Below are 27,229 nucleotides of genomic sequence, written 5' to 3'. Positions count from 1 at the left end.
ATTCAATTTTATAAAAAGTGCAATAAATTCTGCTCCGGCATTGAAGAATTTTTGTATCAATGACAAGATCATCATCACTACAGATGCCAGTAACATAGGCTTGGGGGCTGTATTGTCTCAAGAGAAGGATGGCCAAGAAGCAATAATCGCTTTTGCTTCAAGATTACTTAAGGGAGCAGAGACTTCATATGCCACTATAGAGAAGGAAGCTTTAGCTATTAAGTGGGCAGCTGACAAGTTTAGAAGCTTCATATGGGGAAACCAAGTTGAGTTTCGAACTGATCATAAGCCGTTAACTCAAGTATTCATGTCAAAAGGTCTTAATAAAGTATCCAACAGGATGAGAAGATGGGTGATGATGCTGCAAGAGTTCAACTACACCGTGATATATGTTCCAGGAATAAAAAATGTGTCTGCCGATTGCTTATCTCGATTGACTAACATTTCTGAGATTGTAGATGAAGACGAAGATAATGAAGTTGTCTTTTGTGTAGAATCTTCCTCCATCTCTAAGGATGTTTGGGATCACGCTGAATCTAATGATGATGACATCAAGAAATTGAAAGAATTAATTTTAAGCCAAGGTTTTATGAAGAAATCAAAATTTGAAGAGGTTGGATTAAGCGTTTTTTGGCCTGTTGCAGATGAACTACATGTTCAGGGTGATTTAGTAATGAGGGGAGATAAAGTCATCCCTCCGACGGATCTGCGTTTGAAGATTATAGAGCTTGGTCACGAAGGTCATCAAGGAGTGATAAAGACCAAACAAAGAATTAGGAACGACTATTGGTGGCCTGGTTGTGACCTGCAGATCGAGCGATTTATTAGGGAATGTATCCTTTGTTGCAATGATGAAAAGAGATGTGTGGGTTCTAGGCAACCAATGGTTATTACTGATATTCCCAGTAGTGTTTGGAAGGATATAAGCATGGATGTTTTAGGTCCCATATGTTGCAAGGGTGTACAAAAATATTGTCTGGTAGTCATAGATCTACTCACCAGGTGGGCAGAGATTTTAATTGCCCCTAGTATCACAGGTAAAACTGTAGTTGAATTTTTATCAAATTTATGTGAGAGAGAGGGATATCCGGGAAGTATTCTTTCCGATAATGGTACCCAATTTAAATCTAAAGAAGTGGCAGAATTCTGTAAAAAATTTACTATTGAGCACAAGACTAGTTCTATTTATCATCCCCAGACGAATGGATTAGTGGAACGATTTAATAAAATCTTGAAAGAAACCATCAGAATGGCTTGGGCCAATGGGATAGATTGGGAGGATGCAGTCAAGGAGAAAATAATTGCCCATCGCTTTACCCCACACACCAGTACAGGTCTATCTCCCTTTGAGTATAGTAGAGGAAGAAAAGCGAACACTAAGTTAGCTCCCATTTGGCTCGTAAAGGAGAATAAGGAAATAGAAAAGAATTTAGCCCATGCAAAAGACAAAATTAGGAAAACACAAAAGAGAAACAAAGTAAACTATGATAAGAAAGTACGTAGCAACAAGTATGATATGTCTACAGCTGTGGGTAAGTTGGTCAAGGTGTTACTCCCTCCTGCTCTAAGAAATGGACCATGCAAATGGTCCAACCCTATTAGAGTTATAGAGGCTTTTCGTCATGCTGTCAGGACAGAGGACAAAAGGATATGGAATGTAGAAAGAATTTGGATGTGTGAAAGTAATGAGTGTAACAAGAAGAATAAGGAAAATGTAGATCAGGATTTAGTCAGAGATGATAAAGTTTCTAGAAATTTAAACAGTAGTGTGAAGAAATGTGGTAGTGCTGTTGAGAAGAAGTGTAATAACAAATCTGAGCAACTTCAATTTTCCTTGCCAACCATCTCCAGACATGGTGGATACATGTCTAGATCTGGCAGAGCATATCGTTTGCCGAAAAAGATGGAGGACTATGTGGAGTTTACATGAACCAGATGAGAACTAGGTTCCAGGAGTTTCTTGTATATAGTTTGTGAACAATATAAAGAAAATGGAGGACTATGTGGAGTTTACATGAGCCAGATGAGAACTTTGTTCCATGAGTTCCTTGTATATAGTTATTGTTTATAGTTGGTGAACAATATAAAGGAAAGGAGATGTGTAGCATCTACAATATGGATGGTTGCTGCCTGATCTCTACGGGACATGCCTGACTATACCATGGCATGGAGAGATCAGAACATTAGCAAGCAAGTCACCGGAGTTCCAGAACGAAGGACGGGAATTGAATCACAACCGTCCAGCTCTTGGTGCTGCAAGTTGTCTCCCTCCTCTTATGTATATTTAATCCAAGTTTATGGTTACAATAAACATATTTATTTACATTACATTGCCTTGCCCAATTCACTTATCACTCTTATTGCGGTCCACTTCAGAATCTTATCAATGTGAGGTACCAAAATGTGAAAACCTGACAATTGGGCATAAACTAACCGTGCATGGTAAGCAAGCACTGTAGTTGGGAGGGAACTACAAACTTACTAGGTGGCATCTCTTTGTGGATGGGCCGTTAAGCAACTGTAGGCTTTATCTACATGGGCCACCATCTTGAATCCATGCTGGTTCTTGCACTGGCCTTGACCGCAATCCATGCTTTCTCCAACAGATGATAGGTAAACGTGACTTCTATTGAGCCATGCTAAATTTTGCGAACTCCATAAATCTGGGTTCTAAACTATGAGTGATCGAACACTACTGCCGAACATTTTCAGTGAAACCATTATGCCAAACTAGTATCCTGAGTTCTGCAGGCCACCCCCCGCTAACAGATCTGCCGTCTACTAAGGCATTGTTTAACAAACATGTATTTGTCCTTAATGTGAACAGGAAATCCCTGCTGAACTGTCCAAATGTCATATTCCACAAGAGAATAAGCAGGTTTAAAAAATAAAATAATAATAATTTTAAGGACCCTGCCCCCCATTCAGTGAGGCCAACGAACTGTCCATAGGGGGGATATTTTTAACATTGGCAAGGCTTGGTGGGTTTGTTTAAGGGCGTCATCAGACTCACTTTCTGCTTGATGAAATGACTCTCCGCTTCAGCTCTCAGCCTCCTATGACTGAGAGGCATAAGCTCCAAGAGTCACCCCTCAGTACGGTCTCACACCTCTATCTTTTCCTCATCAGCCATCCCCTTGTAGATTCATTATTGCCCTCTTTGGTAAATTACCCCTTGGGGAATTACTCTCTGGAACTGACCTAACCTGGGTAGACGTGGGCAACCAGGGGGCAGTGGCCCTTCTGACATTAGGGAGGGGCTTCAACCTCTGTATACCTCCCCCTGGGCCTGCATCAAGCAGCGGGTGCTAACATCAGGCCCATAGGATCACCACAGTCCTATCCCCAGCTTCTAATACAGAACTCTGTAGCAAAGCCCATTTTTTATGTTTTTCCTTTTAATATAAGGGTCTTAATACTCTAATGTAAATTCTCCAACTGGAAACCTTACAGTAGCATAAAACCAGCCAGACAGAAAAATAGCCAAAACTCAATATTTTTGATTCATAAAAAATGCGCAGCCAATTCAACTGAACAAGCATGAATAATTCTAACCCTAACCGCTATAGCAATGCAAGTCAGGGATATCGGCCATTCAAAAATAGTTCTTCAGAAAGATAGAAAAACAATTAAAATAACATTTGCCATTAAAGTAGAGCCAAAAGTGGGAAAATGGTTCAGGTTGCTGACAGAAGAGCTACCAAATGAGAGCACATTGGGTTTGCGATTGTCCCAATTTTTTCAGATGACCTTAAAAAGGAAATTCTCCTCCACACCTGCACAACTTCTCAGACATGTTTCGATTTTCTGCAGGCGAGAATATGCATACTCTTACATTTGTCAGTGAATGCAGAGTCCCATTAGCGGTGATCGTTAACCCAGGCACCATGCTCCATCTTACCAAATGTTAGGTCAGGCGGACATGCCACTTCATGACATATGGGGCAGGTGTGTCTAGTCGGAGAAAGGGCGTGTTAACTATAGAAGCACCTCCCCAGGATTCAATGCCACCTGTGCCAAACCTCAAGTCGCAACAGTGGAGCCTGATATTTGCCTTCTGTTCTTTGAACATACTCCTTTATCCACGCAATTTTAATGAGACAATTATTCTACCTGGTCAACACCTTTAAACTAGGCCTTTCAAGTGCAAAGTCCTCACATTCAACATATCACAATTGTTGAGTAGCCAAAGGTAACATAATCGCCAGCCTTTCTTTTGGAACCACAGTTGCATTCAGATTATGAACACAGGATGCAGGAGCTTAGATTTCGCGTGCGGAAACCAGCACATTTCTAATCTCGACCAATTTTAAATCCTATTAATTAGGGATTTTATTACACCTCTTGAAATAATGGTTTATCCTAAATGGATGTAGACTACAAACACTGCTCTCTGGGGCACACCAGCAGAGGTAGCGAGATAAGAAACCTTTCTCTCGTGGTGTCGTTTAAAAGAATGAGTGGCATAACTAGCATTGGTGAGTTCACCCCACCCATTGGAGAGAGGTTTACATGAAGTGGTTCCAGTCTGTATTTACCAGAAACAATCCATGTAGCACATGTTGTCCAGCTTCATTCTCTCTGAGGGGGCATACGCTTGTTTTCTGGGGTCGGGCTGGAGAGCCATCTTTACACTGGTTCCCTGTACACTCTTGCCTTCCCAGGGAATTCGAGCAGACCATGGCCCTGAACCTTTTCTCCTGGACAGCTTTGTGGGACACCAGCCAGTGACCAGCACCTGTCAGAAAAAAAGAAAGCTCAAATAAATAAAAAAAAAAGGCCACATAGCTATTCTCTTGTTTTAGGTTTGTCTTAATTAGATCTGCATCTGTCTAAACATTCATAACCTGAGATGAGGTGTTCCTACCAGGTCAACGCATATTTCAATGTGAAACGTTGTCTGCAATGTACAAAAAAGGCCACACATCTGCCAGCATGTCCAAGACAAGTTAAGTCAAAACTAACATTCGATGTGCACGCACTCCAAAGAACACCACCAATTGAATTCAATACTGCATGCAGTTAACATGTTATTTTATTCCATAATTCAATTAATTGCATCATGTTTCCACATACTACCAACAAAATAATAGCTTTCAAAGCATTCGCTATTATTGATTCCGGGAAAGTTTTTGCATGCACTAAAAAAAAAAAAAAAATTAAAAAAAAAAAAAAAAAACACGTGTTTCGCATCATATGGTGCCTCCTCAGGTCTTAAAAGATCAATGTACAAACAATTGGCTATGTACTTCTAGCCTAGCATATTGGCATGCCACCATTTCTCTAGTGAACGGAGGAAAGCGCAGGGGCAACAAGCTGGTCTTGGAAGCAAGACCACACAGAGCAACAGAGCTTCCAATCCCGGATCCGTGCTTAGAAACCGAACTATTAGGTGCGTTATTTAAATAACAATTAAATAAATAAATAGGTCTGCCTCATAGATAGTGTACACAGAATACTTGATAGTCCACTTGGTATTTGGCCGAATACTAAGGGCCAATTTCTCAAAACGTGTTTAGATGCACTAGCACGTCTCCTACACTTGAGCCCAAAACAGATGTCCCTTATTCCCAAGGGGCATCTGAAGGCGCACATCATAGTTGATATTTTTTCAATTAAGCAAATGAGGCATTTCTACACATTTGAACATGTATCCTGAGTTCACAAACAAGATGCATTTGAACAGGCGCGGGGGGGGGGAAGCGTCATTACTGATGCTTTGATGCAAGAGAGCTGCAGGGTGAACCTTCCTTTTCTTTCACTATGATGGGCCCTGTGCATCATTTGTGCTGTTGCACAGCCCCCTGGAAATGCGCCAGTCAACGTTGTGCATTTACGAAAAACGGGGCATCTAGAAAACGGCATTGTCTGCGCTATTTCCGATGCCCCATTTATGAGACTCTGAATCTGCTGCTCTGTACACCCTTACAAAGATGTTGACATGAGGGACTCCTGTTCTACTATGAAGAAGACTGTGCTGCCCCTCTCCCAACAGTTCAATATCTACTGTGAAGACGCCTGCACCATTAGAAGGGACGCTCAGAAGCTTGAAAACTGTTGTGGCAGTAGATTAAATATGGATTCTTGTTTATACCATGTCAGGGATCGAAATTAAGGTGAGATAAGCAGGAGCTAAAAGCAGCTCCTGGGTATCCAGCATTAACCAGTGACCAGGAGCGATCACTGGGGAAGGAGGAGCTAGTAGATAGCGATCCGCTGATCTAACTTCAACATAAGATGCACACTTATTTTGTCCATTATCTATGATCCCTTACAATTTACATGGATGTGTCCTCATCGATTGTCCCAAATGCACAGTTACGTTTATATAGATGTATTTGTTTGGCATCAGCTGATCTAGGGAGCCAAAGGTAGCTCCTGGTAGCAGTTGGTGTCAAGCTAACCAGGCTCTCCTAGGGTAGATGCAGGAGAAATATAGCTCCCAGCTCCCCCCTCAATTTCGAACCCTGCATTTGATGACGTAATGGTCAATAATTTCATAAAAACGATTGCACATCGGGTTGTGTGCATATAAGGTACCCCTCTCCGATCCCTCCCACTTCTTCAATACTCGTGACACCTTGCTTGACTGCAGGCTGGTGTAAACATTGAAAAGTCAAACTTATGCTGAAGGAAAGAAGAGGCAATGCTGGAACATTAGGAAATGCACTTTACAAAACTGGTCATGCAAACCCAATGTAAACATGTGGTCACAAAAAGACCCAAGTGCCCCCGAGTGAAGAACCTGCAGGGAGAAGGCAGTCTCTGCGCACGCTCAAGCATTGTCATTTGAATATAGGTAAGTGGAATTTGCGCACCAGGTAGGAGGTCGATTTGGCAGTAATACGGCCTGTGAGGGGGCAGAGTATTGGCCTGCTCCTTCTGGAAGATGTCTTGGTAGTCTTGATATTCGCTTGGTAGCGTATTCGTTACGCCCAGTACCACCGCCTCTTTACCTTGGACAAGTCTCTTCGGCTCGGACAATGACACTTCCACTTGGTAGCACGTGAGCGCACACTCGTAGGAGAAGGTCAGACTTTTTGCATGCCAGTCAATGTTGGGATTATAAGCCACCAACCACGGCATCCCTAGAATCACCCGAAACTGAGGGGCATTGATAAGGTCGAAGGAAATGGCTTCCCGATGTCCGTCTTGACACAGAAGGGTCATTTCTGCTGTGCGTTGCGTCACAGGACAAGAAGATATTTCTGTGCCATCAACAGTGGTGACCTTCTCAGTTGTCATTTTTTGACAGAGGGGAAGCCCCATCCTTGTTGCCAGATCTTGGTCTATATAGTTACCAACAGCTACGCTATCTATGTATGCCTCCACAGCATGCATCCGAGACTGTTGTTGATGACCGATCAAAATCACAGGCAGGGCTAGGTGCGAGGTCTGTGGCTCCTTCCTTTCGCTCGACAAACGGACCTCTACGCTTCCCAGGCCTGGAAGTTTTCCGACTCTCGTTTTCCTTTCTCTTTATCTGTAGCGCCATCTGTTCTCCTAGGAGGTTTCACCAGACATTCTCAGAGGAAGTGACCTGATTTCCCACAGTACAGACATCATTTCTGTTGCCTTCTTTTGTCTCTTTTGGCTTTGGTTAACGGACTCCGTACTCCTCCTATTTGCATAGGTTCAGAAGAGTTCTCTGATGATCGCAAAATGTTCTCTTTTGGGCGTACATACATAGCACGACTGTCCTTTCTGGCTCGGTCAGTTCTTCGATCTTGCAGCCTGTGGTCTAACTGTACAACCAGGTTAATGAACTCTGCACAGTCTTTTGGAGGGTTTACTACCTGGGCTAGCACGTTCTTTAGTTCTCCTCGTAGCCCTCGATGGAATAATGTAGTTTGTTTCTCCTCGGGCCAACCGGTTTCAATGACTAGTCTGTTGAAGGTTGCAATATATGTTAGCAAATCTTGACTGCCTTGGCGGAGAGATCGGAGTTTGTTGTCCAGGGCTTGACCCTGGGTTTATCAGGCAAACAACTTCTCTATTTCCTGTTGGAACCCTCTGAAATCCGGCAGGAGTGGGTCATCCTGGCCCACCAATGGTACTGACCAATCCACGGCACTGCCACCCAGGTACGACAGTACGAAAGCAACCCGCGACTAGTCGTTAGGAAAGGCTCCAGGCCTGCAGAGGAAATAGAGACGGCACTGGTTCATGAACACCGCGTATCTCTTTGGGTCCGCAGTGAAACGTTCCGGTGGGGCCAAGGGGACTGCACCAGGAAGAACCACCTGTACAGGGTTGACGGATGAAGCCAGAACTGATGGCATGCTTCCTGGCAAAGGGGCTTGGCCAGCTTGCGCCTGAAGTAATTGTCTGACTAACTCATCGGTGCGATCCTTGGTGACAATCAACTCCCTCCTAAGAGCGTTAGTTTCTTGCCGGGCGAAGTGCACCTCGGCCTGTAATTCCCACAATAACTGGGCTAGCTGGTCAGTCTCTGACGTTTCCATGACGTCCAGGTGGATGTTTGATTGAGGCTTTGCGTTCTGTTACGCTCACCTGGTATCCACGGGGGCGCCACACGATGCTGGAAGGGGCGTCTGTGCGCTATCTCAGGCTTTCTCTGCTTCGCTATTTACCTGGTGGGGGCAGCTCCTACGACAGGTGAATGGAGCAATTAGGTTTGGGTCCTTGGTTGGTGAAACTCCCGTCTCCCTCTGATCCCGAATCCCTTTTCCCCTGGGGTTATTTCTCACCTTGGATTGATAAGTGTAGAACTCTCTGTCCTGCTTCTCTGTGCAGGGGCGCAGTTGTGAGTGCGGGAGGTCCGTTGGACCTAGTTGCTTCACTGGTCTGTGGGCCCTTGTATCGAGTCCAGACCGGCTATGACTCCCACTCTTGTTTTGCTGTCATCAGGTGAGTTATAGTGTCTATTCCAGTCTCTAATCTGTCCCTTTCTCCTCTCTCCATTTAGTCCTTCTTTTCGATGTTTTTTCCGACTGCAATTTCTCTAATAATGTCTTTGGTCTTAGAGCTCTTGACGAGAAGCTGGATTAAGAAGAGAATGCAGCGCCGGGCGGCGAAGATTACAGATAAGTGTTGATGCGCGGAGCGCAGCGCTGTTCTTGGATTTTATTGTGAGAGTTGCTAACCTGCTGTTGTATTCTCTCTCCTTTTTCTCCCACCGTTGCAGGTTGCTGTAATGTTCCCACTGTTGCAGGTTGCTGTGATGTTCGAGCGTTAAGCGTGCGAATCGCTGGAATGGTTTCAAGATCCGCTGCTTACCCAGGTAAGTGTTGGTAGTAATGCTGCTGTTCTTATTTCCTCCAGCTCGGTGATGGCGTCAAGATTGAGGACTTCAGGATCGGAACGGAGATAAGCAGGTAAGCAGGAGCTGGACACGGTGAGCGTTACGCTGCAGGAGTGCAGAATAACGTGAAGCGTGTGTTCCAGCTTGGGTGTGGCTTAAATAGCCAGCCACTCCTGAAGGCCCCGACCACACCCAAAGCACTGGTCTGCATAGTTCAGTTCTGGGAACATAACTGTGCTACAGGCCTCCATGTTGGGTTTAGACCCATGACTGATACTTGTCCTATTCTTGATAATGAGCCTGGCGCCAGAGGCGCCAACACTGACTCCAAGTGTTCTTTTTAAGGTGTTTAAAGGCCCTTACAGCCACTTTTAAGCGCTATAGTACCACTGTTGCCAGGGGGCTCTTATGCTTGAGGGGGTCAGGGGCATGAATCGTAACAGCAGGTCGTGGGGCTACTACTCTTTGGGTCCCATTCCGGGAACTCCAGGTTGCACCTGTGAAGCTACTCTAGCAGCCTGGCTGGTGAGCACTTGGTGAGGAGGTGAACAATAGGCCCCACTTCCACAAAGATTCTCCGAGACAGCTCTGGATCGATAGTACAGCGTTTTCCAGTCCAGTCCAGTGGTGCCATTTTCAGGTCAGCGACTCCAGGTCAAGAGGAGTTCAAGGGTGCAGGCCAACAAGTGTGAAGTTTCATGAGTGAAGTGAGGCTTAATCTAATGTATTTGATACTGCTTTAAAATGTGAACCCACCTTTTTTTGGCAAGATAATCAGTACCCCTTTTCCCAGCGCAAGATGCAGCTGTGTGTCAGCTTGATTTTCTTTTGGACTTCCGATTTCTTCCTTCCCAGTCATATTTCATTGGTTACCTAGTCAAAAAGTTTGACCAAGACTGCCATACCAGAGGGGAGGACCTGCTCCACTATCCCCTCACATGGCAAGAGACATGGAGAGGATCCAGGTCAGCTACACATTTTGGAAAAAGGGAGGCCTGGGTATGAGTGATTATTTACCTGGCTTAGCATTGAGAGGTCAGTAGAACAAGGACCAATGTGTGCTTCAAGGGGATTTGTACCCATTTCCTGGTTTCATTTTTACTTTTGTATGGCTGTTATTTGCTCATGGTTATGTGGAATGTAAATAAGAAAAGGTTCTAAAGCTATCAACCTGTGTAAAGTACACGTGTGATTCACAGAGATCCTGTGCCTTGCTAAACGGTTACTTGGGGTGACAATCATACTCCAAATTTAAGCGCACCACACTAACCCAGGGAGACGGGTAGAAGAAAAGATTATAGTGGATTAGCACAAGTGGCAACAGGGGCCCATCTCATGTACAGGTGCAGCACCATAGTACATCCTGCTCACCATCTAGGAAAATCCTCATAAGAAAAAAGGGTTCATTAATACATTGGTATTGCCAACTGCTGTGACTACTGGAAGATGACTACAACTATTTCTTCAAGTTTTGGTGGGGATCCCCACCTTGACTAATGGAATATATTCAAAGAGTGGAGAGCTGCCTAGATAGCAAGGAATATCGAAACAAAGTTCAATATATGTAATGTGTTCTTCGGGATGAAATCTAAACAAAAATGTTAGGAAATGTGGCAGGACATTTAAGGTGTCCTGCAACCTTAACTCTGCCAACACATTTCAAAAACATCAAAGGTGGGCTACAGTACTGATATGCTTGGGGGAAATGTTCACCAAAGTAGGGGCAATGGCGAATTTTGCACCATCTTCTGCATTATCGGACAGAGGGAGATTAATAGAATCCCACTCCAATTTTTCAATAGTGAGTGTAAGCGCCCAAGATGGGCCAAAGAGTTTGGGTGACCCGATTCTCCGTGCGAAGAATTGATTTAGTTAGCAAGTTAACATTCAGTATTGCTATCAACCCATTACCCTAGGCACTGGATTAGAATTGTTGAGCCTAGCTACAAATATTTACCCTGAAAATGACATGCAAGCAAGGTTGGTTCATATTCCAGAAACCCTCCTAGCAACGCTGGGTGAGCCGGCAACTCCATGGATTCAATGGAGCTAATATCTCAATGCGGTGGATCATGGGGGCTGTTACGGAGAATTCTCAAGAATGTGCTAATTTCCCTTTCCTTTTGAGACCCCCAGCAACTTTGCTGAATTTCTAGGATTTTATTTTTTTACCTGAGAAGAGTGAGCCTTTTTTCCCAACTCTTCCATGTATTTTGATGTGCGTTTTACTTTTGTGTTCTTTGGATATGGAGTTTTAAAACAACTCCATAGGAATCATCTTTTTCTGTGTGTCACACAGCACCCTCAGTGCAGTGGCACAGGGATGACTTTCAGACTTCCAAGGTTTAAACACCTTCTCTGGGACGGACTACTGTCTCCCAGAGCATGTAAAGTTAATCTGACTTTACTAGTCTCTTTAAATGTACAGACCCAGCACACCCATTCTTCCTATAGAGTGCTGGAGGGGTTGCCTAGCATCCCTCGAGTCAAAACACTCATGTAACAGTCAAATGTTACCCTTTCCTACTTGAAATGGTTGGTGGCAGTGGTTTAGATCAAACTACCATGATTTTTCCCGACCGCGAACAACGGTAGCTAAAAATCAGGTCAGCCATGTTTTTCAATATGGCGCCCAAGACCCATCTGTAAAAACAGACTCCGGTCAACTACTTTTGCCATTTATTTTTGGAAAGGTCCTTCTTGTGTTTAACTCTGCGCGCCAAACCAGGTTTGGTCCCTTTGGTTGTTGGCCTTTGGCGGGCTTCAGTGCTGAAGCCCTCCTCTGGTGTCTGGTGTGGACAGGATGTAAGGGAGGTGCCCAAAACTCCCTGTGCTTAGTCTCGTAGGAGACCTGAATGCATTCTGGCGTGATTGGCCGGCTGGACAGCCACCCTGCTTTATGAGTGACAGCTAGGCTGGAATTAATGGGGGAGAAATGGTTAAAAGCAGGTCTCTAGGACTTGGAAAGCAGAGTCGACCACTGGAACGAAAGAACCAAAGATGAGCTGAAGGAAGACGACTGCTGCAACTCCCGGACGACCAGTGAAGCCCTGCTGCAGGTCCGAATTGCCTGAAACTCCATCGACAGAGAAGCCCTTCAAGGTTAACTTCTTCCCTTGAGTTTGGTTGGAACAACCAACTCGCAAGCCACCTGGACACCGTCCCCATCCTGGTCGAATTTTTTTCAGAGTGCTGTTGAAAACCGGATAGCCAGGGGGAAGGTACCAGTTTGTGGACTTTAAGGCACTCGCACCTTAAACCGACATTTTGCCAAGCTTGTGGCCTCTTCCCTGGGCAGTGCAGTAACCTCCTGACGTCCTCCTTCTTGTCCCCATTACTGAAGCTCAGGAACAGCGAGATCTGCTCGAACTGCCAGGAACAACTGCCTCAGCTACAGCTCTTCTTCACTTTAAAGGTACTGTGCAAATGCGGTCTGGAAATCTTTTGGGTCACGGTGAAAGTTTTTGAAACTTTCCCGACTTCGAAGGCTTGTCCTTCCCTAAACCAACATCTAACTTTTCGTCTGACCAAATTCTTCTAAGATCCGTGGCAAAGACGTAACCGTTTACTACCAGAATTGTGCTGTCCTATTCAAGACTCTGAACCATTGACTTAGGCGCAGGCCTATTGAATTGAATTGCTGATTGTAGTTTACTTAAACACTTTGACCTGCCTATGAAAGTATTTGTTCTGATTCTTATTACCTTGTCTTTTTACCCCTTTTTAAAAGTAACTGAAGTGCCATTTTGCTCCCACTTCAGGGGAGCTGAACTTGTACTGTGAGATCCTGCCGCCTCTCCCCCCCCCCCACAACCCCCTCCCTGAGTGGAGCATAACTGGTGCGCTGTGGGGTAATTAATGAGTATGATGCATCTTTGAAATAATTCGATAATTAGTATTTGCCAAAGCCAATGATGTTGTTGAGACATGTTTTCTATTCAGGGAAACAGGCAGGAAGTGAATGTGTAGAAGACTGTGTTGCAGTGCAGCAGCAACTGGAAGTGCATACCAACATAGCCTGAGGATAGCACCCGATTAATTGATCAGGCACCAGATAAATACAAACACTAACAGTACAGCGCCAAATAGGCTATGAAGTTCCACACTAGAAGCAACCATCATGATTGAAACAAAGGTAGAAAACACACTGAACTTTCTGCCAAAACTGTAGAAGGGAAAAAGAAAGCCAGTGTTTTGGACAAAGACACACATGTGAGTGTAGTCAATAAGAAGGTGATAACTTTGGAAAAGAAAGAGAAAGAAGTATATTTTTTAAAAAGCCCAGATGCTTGCTGAGCTGGAAAAGATGAAACACTTTCAATGGCGGAGGTTTGGGCATTTTCGCAAATTTGCTATCATGCCCTGCCCATGGACAAAACACTTTGCCGCTGCACGCAGATGGAAAGAGAAAGTGTCCTGTGTAAAGGATCAAGACAATTTGGATGAAGAAGTAGCAATGAGTTACAAGGGTGTCGTTTCTTACCTGTAACTCAATTTCTCCAGCGCTGGTATCTTTCATGGATTCACATGCTTAGAATATTCCCCGTCGTCAGGCTGGGAACCCTCGGTATATTTATAAAGACGTTTCCTATAGGAAAAATGTTTGACACTTCTGTGTCCTATCTACGTCGTTTTCGGGCTGCGTACACCTGACCCAATAGGACGTAGGGGTATAAATAGCCCCGCCGCTGCGGCTCCCTTCAGATGTTAACCCCTAAAGTAGAGGGAATATATAGAGTTTGCATTCAGGGGAGGCCGGTGGGCACATGTGAATCCATGAAAGATACCAACGCTGGAGAAATGGAGTTACAGGTAAGAAACAACTCCTTTCTCCAGCATTGGATCTTTCATGGATTCACATGCTTAGAATAGATTATGCAGCAGTACCCCTAACATGGAGGTGTGCAATGCAAACTAAGACTATACAAGCCACATATGCAGTTGGGTATACGAAATAAAAACCCATCAAGGTACATTGACAATAACTAAACATACAGCATATTGACAAGAGTATATATACCCCTTTGTGGGGCTTACCTTACTGAAAGAGATGCCGAAGGACCGCTCGTCCCATCTGCATATCTGCCGCATGCTGTTGCTCTAGGCAGTAATGCTGAGTAAATGTGTGCTGCACCGACCATGATGCCGCTTGACAGATGTCCACCAATGGAATTCCAGACCATAACGCCGCCGATGACGAGGTGGATCTTGTTGAATTAGCTTTTGGGCGTCTTTCCAAGGGCTTTCCTGCTTTAGAGTGACAAAAAACAATAGTCGACGACACCGAGCGTGCCAGTCCTTGCTTAGAGATCTGTTTTCCCTTCACCGAAGGTCCATAAGCTACAAACAGTTGCCTTGAATGTCTAAAACCTTGGGTACGACTGAGATAGAACTTAAAACTCTCCACACGTTGGATGTAAAAAGAGCTTTGCTCTGCCGCAGAAGAAGCTGTTGCAAAGAATGTGGTAGAACAATAGAAGAATGTTTGTGTAATGTCATCTGGACTTTAGGAATGAAGTGAGGATTGGTTGCTAATACTACCTTATCTTTGAAAAACTGCAAGTATGGCGGATCAATGACCAATGCCTGTAATTCCGAAAGCCTTCTTGCTGACGTAATGGCTACTAAAAAGGCCATTTTCCATGACAAAAACATCAACGACGATGACATTGGCTCGAACTGAGCCTTCATTAGTGCTGACAGTACTAGATTGAGACTCCAGTTTGATGGAAACCTTTTTAGCTGGCAGAAAAGTCAGAAAAAGGCCTTTCAGGAAATGTTTTACCAGTCGATCGCTGAAAAGAGGCGTTGAATGTTTTTTTCGAGTAAATCTTGAGATGGCCACCAAGTGAACTTTAATGGAGGAAAAAGCCAATCCTTGCTCCGCCAAGTGTAACAAATATGGAAGAATCTGTTCTGATCCGAAGTTTAAGGGGTCTACCCCCGGATGATCCCTGCACCACACACAGAACCTCTTCCATTTACCTGCATATGAAGCATTCGTGGACGGAGCTCGTGCCGCCTGTAAAATTCATCGACACTCTGAGGGAATGTTCAAGTCCCCAAACTCGAAGACCCGGGAGAATAGCTCAGCGGCAGCGTGCACGTCTTGGAAGCAAGACGACACGAAGCAACAACAGGTTCGATCCCCGGGTCTGCGCTTAGAAACCGCTGTGTGTTTAAGCGCGTTATAAATACGACAACAAAAAAATATAAACACAATTATGCAACTAAGAAAAACAAACAATTCCTGTAACAGCTCCTCGATGCCTGCGGGCTGTGTGAGTGCTTTATAAATGTAAAAATAAAATAAAAATAAAAAAAAGTCAGGAACCATGCCGTCTGGTTGAGGGAGTCTGGATCGTGATGCCAAACTGCTCCTTTGTCTTGAGATAGAAGGTTCGGAATCTTCTGGAACCTCACTGGCTCCGCTATCAACAGTTGTAGTAGGTCTGAGAACCACAACTGTCTTGCCTAGTAAGGAGCCACCACAATTACCCGACATGGGTACTTGTGAATCCACTGGAGTGTCCACCGGATGAGTGGAAATGGAGGGAACGCGTAAGCGATCTTGTTCGTCCACGCACGGGAAGGAGAACGCCCCCCCCCCATCGATCCGGGCTGTGGCCACCTGCTTGCGAACTGTGCGCACTTCTTGTTCTCCCGGGTTGCAAACAGATCCAGGGATGGATAACCCCATTTTCTGAAGACGTTTGCTAGTTGACGATCGTCCAGTTCCCATTTGTGCAGAGGATTCATTTCCCTGCTGAGTGAGTCTGCTTGTATATTCTTTACCCCTGGAAGATGGTAAGCCATTATGCTCATATTCTGGTTGAGGGCCCAATGCCATATTTTTTGAGCTTCGCTCGAGAACGCCCTAGAGCGTGTGCCCCCTTGCTTACTGAGATAGAACATCGTTGTTGTATTGTCCGTTAGTATTCTGACGATCGATACCCGTATGCACAGCAGAAAGGACTTCAGAGCCCAACGTACCGCCCTTAATTCCAGCACGTTGATGTGAAGAGTAGACTCCCGTGGAGACCATTAACCTTGAACTTGCAGGGACCCTAGATGGGCTCCCCATCCTTTCAGCGATGCATCCGTCACTACTGTCGCTTGAAAATCCAGTATCTGCAGGGGCATACCCCTCGTCAGATTGTCCGAGAGCTGCCACCGCTGAAGTGCCCGCAAAAGTTTGTTGTTGATGCTCAACTTGTCTGACCAGAAGCCTCGACTCTGGGACCATCGGTCTGCCAGAAACTCTTGTATCTGTCTCATGAAGAGAAGGCAATTTTTCACCAATGGAACACAGCACGCCAAGGCCCCTAGCAGTGACATGTATTTTCTGACTGGCACCCTGGTGCCCACTTTCCATTCTTTTGCCTTTTGAGTTAGTTTTTGAATTCTTTCCACGGAGGGCTTCACTAGCCCGGATTGAGTTTTGAACTCCGCACCCAGAAATAATAAGTTCTTTGAGGGCGTTAACGAGGATTTCTCGAAGTTGATCGCAAACCCCAAGTGTTTCAGAAGTTGCATGGTGGCCTTTAGGCTTGCCTGTGTTATGCTCGGCGACAAGCCTCTTATCAGCCAATCGTCCAGGTAAGGGTAAACATGGTGACCTTTTCTTCGCAGCCACGCTGCCACTGGAGCCGAACACTTTGTGAACGTCCTGGGAGACGACTTTAGTCCGAAAGGAAGTACTTTGAACTGGTAATGGTTCCGACCGAATACGAACATCAGAAACTTTGTGTCGTCGATGCACCGGTATATGAAAATATGAGTCTTGTAGGTCTAACAACGCCAGAAAATCTCCCGGCTGTACGGATCGGATGACCTCCTGAAGCGTAAGCATTTTGAACTTTAAACTTTTTAGGGTCTTGTTGAGAGCCCGAAGGTCCAGAATGGGTCACCACTTGCCGTTGGGTTTTTTGACCACGAAGTAACGAGAGTAAACTCCCTGGCATTTCTCGGCCACTGGGACGAATTCTATAGCCCCTTTTTGAAGCATAAGCTCCACTTCCTGTTGTAATATGCGAAGATGGGGTTGCGCCAAATATACAGGTGGAATTTGTGATGGCGTTTCCTTGAACTGCAGAGAGTGGCCTAGTTTTATCGTGTCCAATACCCAGCGGTCTGGTATTATACTTTCCCACTCGTCGACGCGACGGGCCACCCTTCCTCCCAGGACGTCCTGAAACATGTCATTGTTGGGACTTTGACTGCCTGTCTTTTGCTGACAAGGAATATCCTCTTCTCCTCAAAGCCTGGTAGTTCGGGCCTCTTCGCGTTGCCTGGACCGCACCTCTATAACCTTGGGAGGCGTATGATGGCCTGCTGAAGTTTCGGTCCCTAGATGCGGTAAAGTGGGAATTTCCTGATGCTCCGCGGAAGGGACGAAAGGATCGAAAAGCTCTTCCACTTTGCAAGACTCCTAGCAACCTGGCCGTGTCCGTATCCTCTTTCATACTTTCAAGGCCTCGTCCACTTTCTCTCCGAACAGTTGGTCACCCTCACATGGCATATCGAGCGCCTTATACTGGACCTCAGGTCTGAAGTTAGTACATTTCAGCCAGGCTTGCCTTCTCAAAACCAATCCATTGTTTATTTGCTTGAACCCGGACTCCGCCAAGTCCATGGCGATGTTAATCGAGTGGTTCAATGCCTCTTCTCCCCCCCGGACCAGTAACATGGCCAACTTTCTATGTTCCTCAGGAAGGTGTTCTAGGATAGGGGCCAAACGATGCCACATCTCCCTATCGTACCTTGCCATAATTGCCAGCGAGTTAGCTGCTTTAACCGTCGTCGCTCCTACGGATAGAACCTTCTTGCCAAACGCGTGCTGTCTTCTAGCCTCGTTATCCGGAGGGGTAGAACATTTGTGTTGCGATCTGGTCTTCCTAGCTGTTGTAGCCGACACTACTGACTCTGGAGACAGTTGAGCGGTCAAGCATTTAGGCGTAGAGTCTGGAGCTTTGAATTTCTTCTCCAACCTGCCCTTTATTGTTGGTTTTGAAAAAGGATGGCGCATGGTCCTCAAACCTTCTTGCCAGACGTGGTCCAGAATGAGAACTGAGAAGACTGACTTCCTTCTTTTCTCCATATGGTCTAACAAGAAGCACTCCTTTTCTTCTAAAGGGCTCAGACCAAACTCAATACAGGCTTTTCCCCATCATCGCGTGAAAAGCGCTGATGTCCACCGGTGGTGAAGGTTGAGCCGGGCTTCTAGGTGCTTCCATCTCTGCTTCCAACTCCCATGTAGGATCCCTCGAAGGGGATGAGGACATCCCTGAAAAAGAGTCTCTAGGTTCTGACTCTGAATCTTGTAACTCCCCTTCCTCCGGGTATGAGCGTGGTGGTTCCTCGCTAACTGGTCGGGAGGTTGGATTCTCTGTGACCCGCGTAGAAGGACCTGGTTTGTCGTCGGCAGGCCTCGCTGGAATCCCCGAAGGTGCGCCTACGAGGGGTAACCTCTCATCCAACTGCTTCAGAAGAGACTGTAGCGTGGACAACACTTGCAAGGATAATACAGATTGAGGGTTCAATAAAGACGACGAAACGGGTACACTTTGCCCCCCCGAAATCGTTGATGAACCAATCCCAGATCTGCTGGACCAACGATCTGCTCTCGATCCTCCTCCATGAATGATACTGAGAAGGCCGCCTCCGGCTGTAGTAAGGTCTCTGGCAGAACCGCATCGTACACCTCCGGCTGCCACGCCCTTGGAGGCTCCACCGTTGACGATGTCAATGTGGAGACGTCGATTGTCGCTGTCGTATTCCCCGGGGCCACGGCAGGAGCTACCTGTGTCGACGGTAACGATCTCGTCAACGACGGAGTCTCAGTCGACGATGGTGTAGGCTGTGACGCAGCCTCCTTTGTCGATCCTGCCGTTTTTGAGCTAAATTTATGCCTCGTCGAGTCTCTACTCGAGGACGACCTGTGATGGTCTCCTGAGGAGGAGGTCTTCAAAGGATCTTTCCCTTTTTTCGACGAAGGTGAAGAAGACTTTCCTTGATGGTGATCCTGCCCATGTTTCAAAGAGGACTCCTTCGCCTGATGTTTTTCTGAAGGGGGGTTTTCCATAGATCGCGGTTTCTTCGGCGGAGGCTCTGCCGACACCGACCGGCGATGGGATTCCGCCTTGGATGACTTGGGCCTGGATGCTAGGCTGCGCGCAGATCCTAGCTCCGATTAAGGATAGGTTCCTCATTTAGCCACGTCAACAGACATCTATTCCGATCCTTTAGCGTTTTCTGTGAGAAACCTTTGCAGATCTCACAACTGTCCACCGAGTGATGAGGGTGTAGACAGTACAAGCAATCCATGTGCCCGTCTCCTTCATAGACTTTTTTCAGTCCGCACGTGGCACACAGGCGGAACAACGCCTTTCCAGACATTTTCACGAAAAAACTTTCAAGACTAGAATTCAACCTTGTACAGAAGTAGAAACAAATGAGGTGCTCCGGCTACTTTGGAGACGGTTGAAATCTGAAGGGAGCTGCGGGGTCGGGGCTATTTATACCCCTACGTCCTATTGGGTCAGGCGTACGCAGCCCGAAAACGACATAGATAGGACACAGAAGTGTCAACATTTTTTCCTATAGGAAACGTCTTTATAAATATACCGAGGGTTCCCAGCCTGACGATGGGGAATATTCTAAGCATGTGAATCCATGAAAGATCCAATGCTGGAGAAGTAGCAAAAACTGCCCCATTCAAGTGCCCTCATTGTGTGATGAAGTTTTCGAGATGGAGATGGTGATAGTGTGATACACTCTGTATGCTAAAAACAGAGAAATTATGGCAAGATCCATACAAGAAGAGTTTAAATAAGTGCCTTAATAAACCAGCCATTGAAAACCCTTGGGATCTTGAGGGATCTAAAAAAACGATCCTCGGTTACTTCCAGGCATTGACGGAAATCAAAGGGAGCATATTTGTGGTGGGATCTAGGTTAAAACATCAATGAAAATCACTGCGAATCACAAAACATCTAATTTATTTTCACAAATGTTAACACAGTTCATTGAAAATAAATGAGGGGGAAGACTCCCCCCAGGGTACCGTCCACCCTAATTAACACCCCCAACCCAACCCCCATCTATAGTTTTGATGAACTGTGCTAAAAATCGTTATAAAAAATTAGATGTTTGGTGATTTGTAGCAATGGTCTTTGATGTGTTGGTATGATACCGTTGTGGTGCAGGTATAGTGGTGATGAAAGGGGTAAATGCTGTGGGGGGGGGGGATCAGCCAGAGCTAAGCATCAAGGTAAATTATAAGAGCGAGGAACACGTGTGAAACTGGTCACCCAACCAAGAGAGTGAACAGGCGAAGTATAGAAGGTTGGTCTGTCAAAAGATTGGCATGATGTGGTACGCCCACAGGATCATCTTGAAAAAAGGGGCAGTGTCATTAAGCCTTAGAGTGAAGGGATTTTCCTTTCTCCATGGGCAAAGAAGTAGAGAACGAGTTGGAGAAGGCGGGTAAGAGAAAAAATAATTGATCCCATAGTATCCACAAAATGGCTTAGTGCCGTTGTTGTGCTGTGCCAATATAATGGGAAACATCTGAGAACTGGAGCAAGTAGGGTAATAGATCAGTCACTGAAGTGGGAGGCTAAAGACATGCAATACGTTGGAGTGTTAAAGTTCCCTGTACAGGGACAGCAGGCCAGTCAACTATCTCCCCTCTGTCAGGAACACACAACATCGCCAGGCTGACATAAACCGAAGTACAAAGTTGGCAAGGATCTGTACCCATAGCAGCATTTTCCCCCTGCACTGCCCAAGATACAGAGATAGGAGCCATGTATACTTTGCAAAGCTCAGAAGGAAAAGACTCCCCAAGAGAAAGTGAAGAATAAAACTGTGCAGCATCACAGTAGAACACAGAGGCAGGGCTGCAAGAGCTGCCAGATATACTACAGCGTGTCATCAGGCTAGATAGGAAATTCAATTTGGAGCATGTCTACTAACTATATTTTTGTGTCATCTGTACCAGTACTAATAGATCGATCTGCAGTTTTGACCATCGGTTATATGCCCCATATTAACTTTGACAGAAATGGTATAACTTGTCGTGCATATCATACTATATAATAAAAGGCCAGATGTATTTTTTTCCGAATCCATAGTGCACCCGCTTCGCCTGTTACCACCACTAGAGGGATCCGTTGTCTTAAGCATACAACAATATGATTTCAAGTTGCACAGTAGAGAGTGCCTGCCTCGCCTGTTATCACCGCTAGAGAGTAATGTTGCCTTAGGATAGGGTATACAGTGGTCCAATTCGCATAGCTTTGCCTGTTGTCACCACTAGAGGGAGCTTTTGCTTTACGCACACAATAACAGACATCAAGTTAAGCTTTACGCACACAATAACAGACATCAAGTTAATCTCCCAGGCGAACAAAATGTACTTCGTATGTTAACACACTGAACATTTCTACCTTTAGGGACTTTAGCCTGTGTACACGGGCTTTCACACTAGTACCTTATATTTGAACGTAAAACTTCAGGTCACATGGGAGAACACAACAGATTACCAATGAAGGCACTGGGTTTCAGCCTGATAGTTGTTCAAGGTAATATGGAGAGGAGCAAAGGCGTTACCTATTCAGGTTTCTGATCCGCATTGCCTGATCATAGCACAGTTGAGATGTACGCAGATGCTGTCATTTTCCCATTTACTTCCTGGTCATTTACCTCCATTGCAAGGTTATCAACTTCAGATGAACGACAATTTGCCAGAACTAAAGATGGACTCTGCTGTAACATCATTTACATTTGCACATCAAAATGGACATTGAACCACGGGGTCTGAGCAGTGCCAGATGGTGAAGGCACACAATTATGCAAGAAAGAGGAATAAACGAGAATACATGTTACCTTCAACACTTGGGCGAAAAAGGCCCCGCGCAGGAAAACAGTTGCTTACAAAGGTATTCCCATCATCCAGTTTATAAAGTCCAGTGGCAGCCATGGCTGCAGGTCAGGCTACAATGAAGATGTGAGAACAAAATTAAACGATTGGCGTGTCTGGAATGTTTTAACAATTATTCAGTTAATCACTAAATATACTAAGAAAGAATTAATACAAAATAAATCTACACATGGGATGTTGTACAAATCGGGAGGTAAAGAATGATGATTTACATCAACAACAACATGAGACAGAAAAGATGATCAAATACATTGATGAATACATGTGTCGAAATCTTAAGACTATCATAAGAACCCTCATTCATAATTAGGTATAATAACTACCAAAATGAAATCACACCACTCATAGTAGCATATCTCAGAAATTCAAATAAATATATAAGAAATATGGCATTAGAAAAAAAAAACTGTACTCGTTAAAGGGTAGTTTGCGCCATAACAAATAAATAAATAATACATTAACTAATGAAACATGAGATGGGACAGCATGCAGTCAGGAACACATTTCATATATAATGTATATACAGATAGATATTATAACGCAGCAGTCGCCACACTATAGTTAAGGTGAGGGACATGAGCCAAAGGAAATCCTAATATATTCTATTGCTAATAGCTTTTGACTCGCATGACGGATTTGGTTGATAATTCTCAGTTTGCCTAATAGCTTTTGACTCGCATGACGGATTTGGTTGATAATTCTCAGTTTGCCACGGGCACCCCCCCAGACTAAAAATTATGGAAAAGATTTGTTAAAAAAATGAGAAACAGTTATTAAGAAAGCAAACACTGTTTTCGCCCTACTTCCTTTAATTTTCCCCATTAAAAATGTTTTATTTATCAAGCTGAAGTGAACCAGTGGAGGCAATTGGACCAAATAAGAAACAACTTGGGCATGAAGCATTGACTTAATTTCCGGGACAGGTTTGGGGTTGTTCAGTCCAGTAGGTTTTAAAATATTTGACTGGGAAGGGGTGCCTCCTTCTCTAGAAACTATAGCTCTTTCTCCCATGGTGCTTTGCAGCAGAGAGACTTTTCAGAATGAAAACAATTAATGCAATAACACAGTGGAAATCTGAAGTCCTCAAAAAGCTATTTGGAGGAGGAAAAAGGATAACATTGCATCAGGCTAGAGGTGGGGAGGGCCAAAGTGGATACCATGCAAAACTGGTGAGTTGGGCGTGGTCTAGGGCACCAGTTAGATCTCAAAGTTTTCGTATTTTCAACATGTAGAGTGGCCATGGCCAAAGGCCATGGCTAGTGGGCCTCAAAGGAACCTATTGGTGCAACATATACAGTTGCCACGGCCAAAAGCCATGACTAGTGGGTTCCAAAGAAAACTATGGCTATGGCTAGTGGGCCCCAAAGAAACCTTTTAGTCTAACATGTACAGTAGCCACAGCCTAAGGCCGTGGCCACTGTCCACGGCTGAAGGCCATGGATAGTGGGCCTCAAAGAAACCCATTGGTGTACTATGTACAGGGGACACAGTGGAAGGCCGTGGCCACTGGCCATGGCTAAAGGCCATGACTAGTCGGCTTTTTAAAATATACAGTGGGCAGGGCCAAAGGGCATGGCTAGTGGGCCCCAAGGCAACCTATAGGTGGAACACAGAGTCGGGAAGGCCAATCAGAAATTCAGCCATTTCCCAATGGCTTTTGTCCAGTCAGTGGGCCAATTTAAGTGGCCTAATGTGTGGGCCAAATTCGTCGCGCAGCATCATCTTTTCGCCATGGATAAAAAGTAAAGGTTTCATTACAATGAGTTTGAGCGCATTTTAAAAAAACGTTTACTTTTTGTTAATTTCTTGCTAAGCTGCATCAGCACTTGGCAGCTCTGTGAAATTGTCACTTTGAAATCATGAATGAAACTCAGAGCCACTACGTAGGTTGTTTGGATTACAACGAGAACCCAATTCTTTTATTAAAGTAATAACTGTTTTCTTTTCTTTTAGATAATGAAAGGATACGGTTTTCTCTTGAGGCCTTCGAACTCCAGGCTGATGGCATTTGGACAAAGTTCAGGTAAGAGATTACAGATTTGTTTCTCAGACTTTCGTCTTTCTTGTTGTTCTAGAGATTTTCTCTATAGTCTCTTTTCTCTATTTACTTCTTTCTTCTGACCTTTCCTCTGACCTTTCCTTTGAAATATTCTTCTCTCTCTTGGTGGTCTTATAGTCCAACTCCCTACCCTAAGTCTCTTATTCTGAATAGATCAGGCTGATAGGAGCTGACGTACTCTTCAGGTTATGCTTTTCTGTAGCTTCTGTAATGCTTAACGGATTCTCTTTTACAGAACAAAAAAATAAATAAATAAACTGTAGTGATGCTGATGTTTCTTTGTCTTGACTCTCCTCTTTATTTTCTCCCCTCAGTTGAGTACGATTTTCCTCTTACTCATTTCACTGGTAATCTCCTCTCTGACACGGTCGGGACTTCTCCCTTTAGCGTTCACACCCCTCAATTTCAATTATTCGCCCTCACTTTGAAGACTGAAGGGCTTGTGGGATTTATGCCACACTCTGACCAGCATAACGTTATTTCAGTACAGTCTCTGTGTAACTCTGTAACGTTTAGCAAATAAACTTAACCACTGTCCCTCGTCGAGCTCCCAACAAAAGCGCAACGGCGCTGGCTTCGTTAGACTTTACAACTGGGCTCAATACGGTTGAACTTCCTTTCTCTCCTGCTCTCTCTCTCATTTCACTCGCCTCCGCCCTTGTAATTCCTGACGGGTTTTGGCGAAGTCAATTACAGGCAACGAAGTCAATTACAATCAACCTTGTAGCGATTCGCTGGCAACGAACGCCTTGTCCCTTTCACTCGTTCCCTTGTGTTCACAGTGAAGGCAGTCAGGGAACAGCGCGCCTGAGCGGATCATCAACGCTTCATTTTCGGAAGCCTCTCATTCGACTGGGAGTAATATTTCTATCATTTACAGTTAGCGTTTCACTCCGCTGTGTTTTTTCTCTCTCCTCCCTCAGTATGCCCAGGACAAACCGTCGATCTCTCTCTCCTCCTCTCGCGGGGCGATCTCCTAGGTAACCAACAAGAACATTACAGGCATTAGAGGAAAGTCCCTACAGTAAAGACTTCCTGGTTCTCCTCGTCTTAAACACGGCCTGGTTGAGCTTCTGTGAGAAGCTTCAGAACGTCATACAGCTCGAAAAGAAACATCATTCTATGAGGTCATAAAAAAGAGGTTAGAGGAGCACTCCGCTGCTCCAGTCAAGGTTGCTTGGCACCAAACCTTGAATTAAAGCAGCGGACCCTCACACGGGTTACTGTCTCCAGCGGGCCTGCTCTCCGACAGACACAGACGCCTCCCTCAGATATGACTGAACTGGGCTGAGAAACCAAAGGTAAGCAAAGCTAGTTAAGAGATACGGGTTTGTACATCTGCATATGTTATTCAAATTGTGTCTTCTTGTGTGGCCTCCACTATCCAAAAATCCCCAGTAGCAGTTCCTGTGAGGTCATGCTCTGCCCCTTGTATCCCTGCAACATCCCACATTTTTTAATGTACGAATAATATTTTATTCAAATCCTTAAACAAGTTTAATAGCAGTTCAGAGAACAAATAAAACCCTGTGTAAAATGTTACTGGTTCTTGTGTCCTCGCCCCACCATTTCACCTTCTTGGCATTTGGCTTCACATGGTTTGTTTGGTAACTTGATCACAGTGTGTTCTGTGTCCATTGAAGTTTGCACATATCGACTAAATACATCACTATCACATTCATGACAATGAAATGACACTGAGTGTCTATTTGGACTCATAATTAACCGCCAATTAACAAATGGCACAGCTCAGCTCATCCTGCTCATAATTGACTACGTTGTTATGGCAAATTCGCCCCTACCTTGAAGCGAGGCATAGGGCATTGGTGGCATCTGCCACCATTGACACCACGCTTGATTATTGTAATAGCCTCCTGGTAGGTGCATGCAGGGCGAATATAAAAAAGCTGCAGGTAATTCAGAACGGGGCTGCACGAGCCGTCTGCTGTCTTGGGAAGAGAGCCCGTGTCTCTGAAGCCCGACGCAGATTGCAATGGCTTCCTGTGGATCAGAGAGTGCAACGCAAAGCTCTCACTCTCACTCATAAGTGCCTTTTCGGGAATGCTCTGCGCTATCTTACTGCGAGAATCAAGAAGTCACCCATTAGGCGAATTCTTCACTCTAATAAAAATGCTCTATTGAACTGTCCTCGGTTCTCACAAAAAAAAAAAAGCCACGAGGCTCTAGCTTTGATGTCCGTGCCCCCTCCCTTCGGAATGCATCGCCATCCGCTTTGAAAGGGATTCCTGGCCTTAGTGCATTACGACCTACCTTTTTGATATGGGTAAAGACTAATTCCTCTCTTGATACTGATCCCCTCTGCTTTGTACTTTTTTGTTTGCGAGTTCTGTGAGCGCTGTGAGGCCTTTGGGTGTGCAGCGCTATATGAATAACAAATAGAACCAGACATTCGATAGGTCAATCTTGTTAAATGCCTGCTTCAGAAATCTTTGACTTGCTACGGCCGTAGGTTTGAATTCAGCAGGCTCTGCCTCTGTCATTCATCCTTCTAAGGTTGGAAAAATAAGCGCTGTTGAATTGGTTTATATAACCCACTACTACAGGCTTAGAAGGATGGATCCCACCATTGATGGTTCATCGCATTCTCAGTCACTAGCCCTTGAGCTGCTGCTGCGAGGCATGCACTTCTGAAAACATTATGCTAAGCACACCCACTTTAAGTGGTCTTGCCATTTTGCTATTTTTCTTTTACAGCTTATCAGCTTGCTGTACTGATTTGTTTAAAGATGTTTCATTGATAAAGTAGACCAAGCTCTCAAAGAGCTATTTACGGTGAATCAGTTTAGCCCAGTTATATTCACATGCACACTAGGGTGCGTTTGCCTTGCTTAAAATGGGCACCACCAAAGATTCCTTTAAAGGGCAATTCAGTGCAAAATGTGTATTAAAGGAATGGTTTGGTCAAAAATGTTGATTGTCCCTATGGGTCGGACATGTG

General features: G+C 44.9%; 1 protein-coding gene across 4 annotated transcripts in view; it reads right to left on the bottom strand.

Moving 5' to 3' along the window:
- Nucleotides 1-27,229, bottom strand: part of XRRA1 (X-ray radiation resistance associated 1) — a 624,270-nt gene that overhangs the window by 428,664 nt on the left and 168,377 nt on the right. For all 4 annotated transcript variants that reach the window (XM_069640151.1, XM_069640152.1, XM_069640154.1 and 1 more), the window contains 2 exons: nucleotides 22,157-22,264; nucleotides 4,539-4,738 (listed from right to left, as the gene is read on the bottom strand). In XM_069640151.1, coding sequence (XP_069496252.1) covers nucleotides 4,539-4,738; nucleotides 22,157-22,250 — 294 coding nt within the window. In that variant the 5' untranslated portion in view covers nucleotides 22,251-22,264. The remainder of the gene's footprint in view (nucleotides 1-4,538; nucleotides 4,739-22,156; nucleotides 22,265-27,229) is intronic.

This window comes from Ambystoma mexicanum, chromosome 7q (genome assembly GCF_040938575.1).
Source record: "Ambystoma mexicanum isolate Mex_15411 chromosome 7q, UKY_AmexF1_1, whole genome shotgun sequence".
NCBI lineage: Eukaryota > Metazoa > Chordata > Amphibia > Caudata > Ambystomatidae > Ambystoma > Ambystoma mexicanum.
This window is presented reverse-complemented; position numbering and strand designations above follow the sequence as displayed.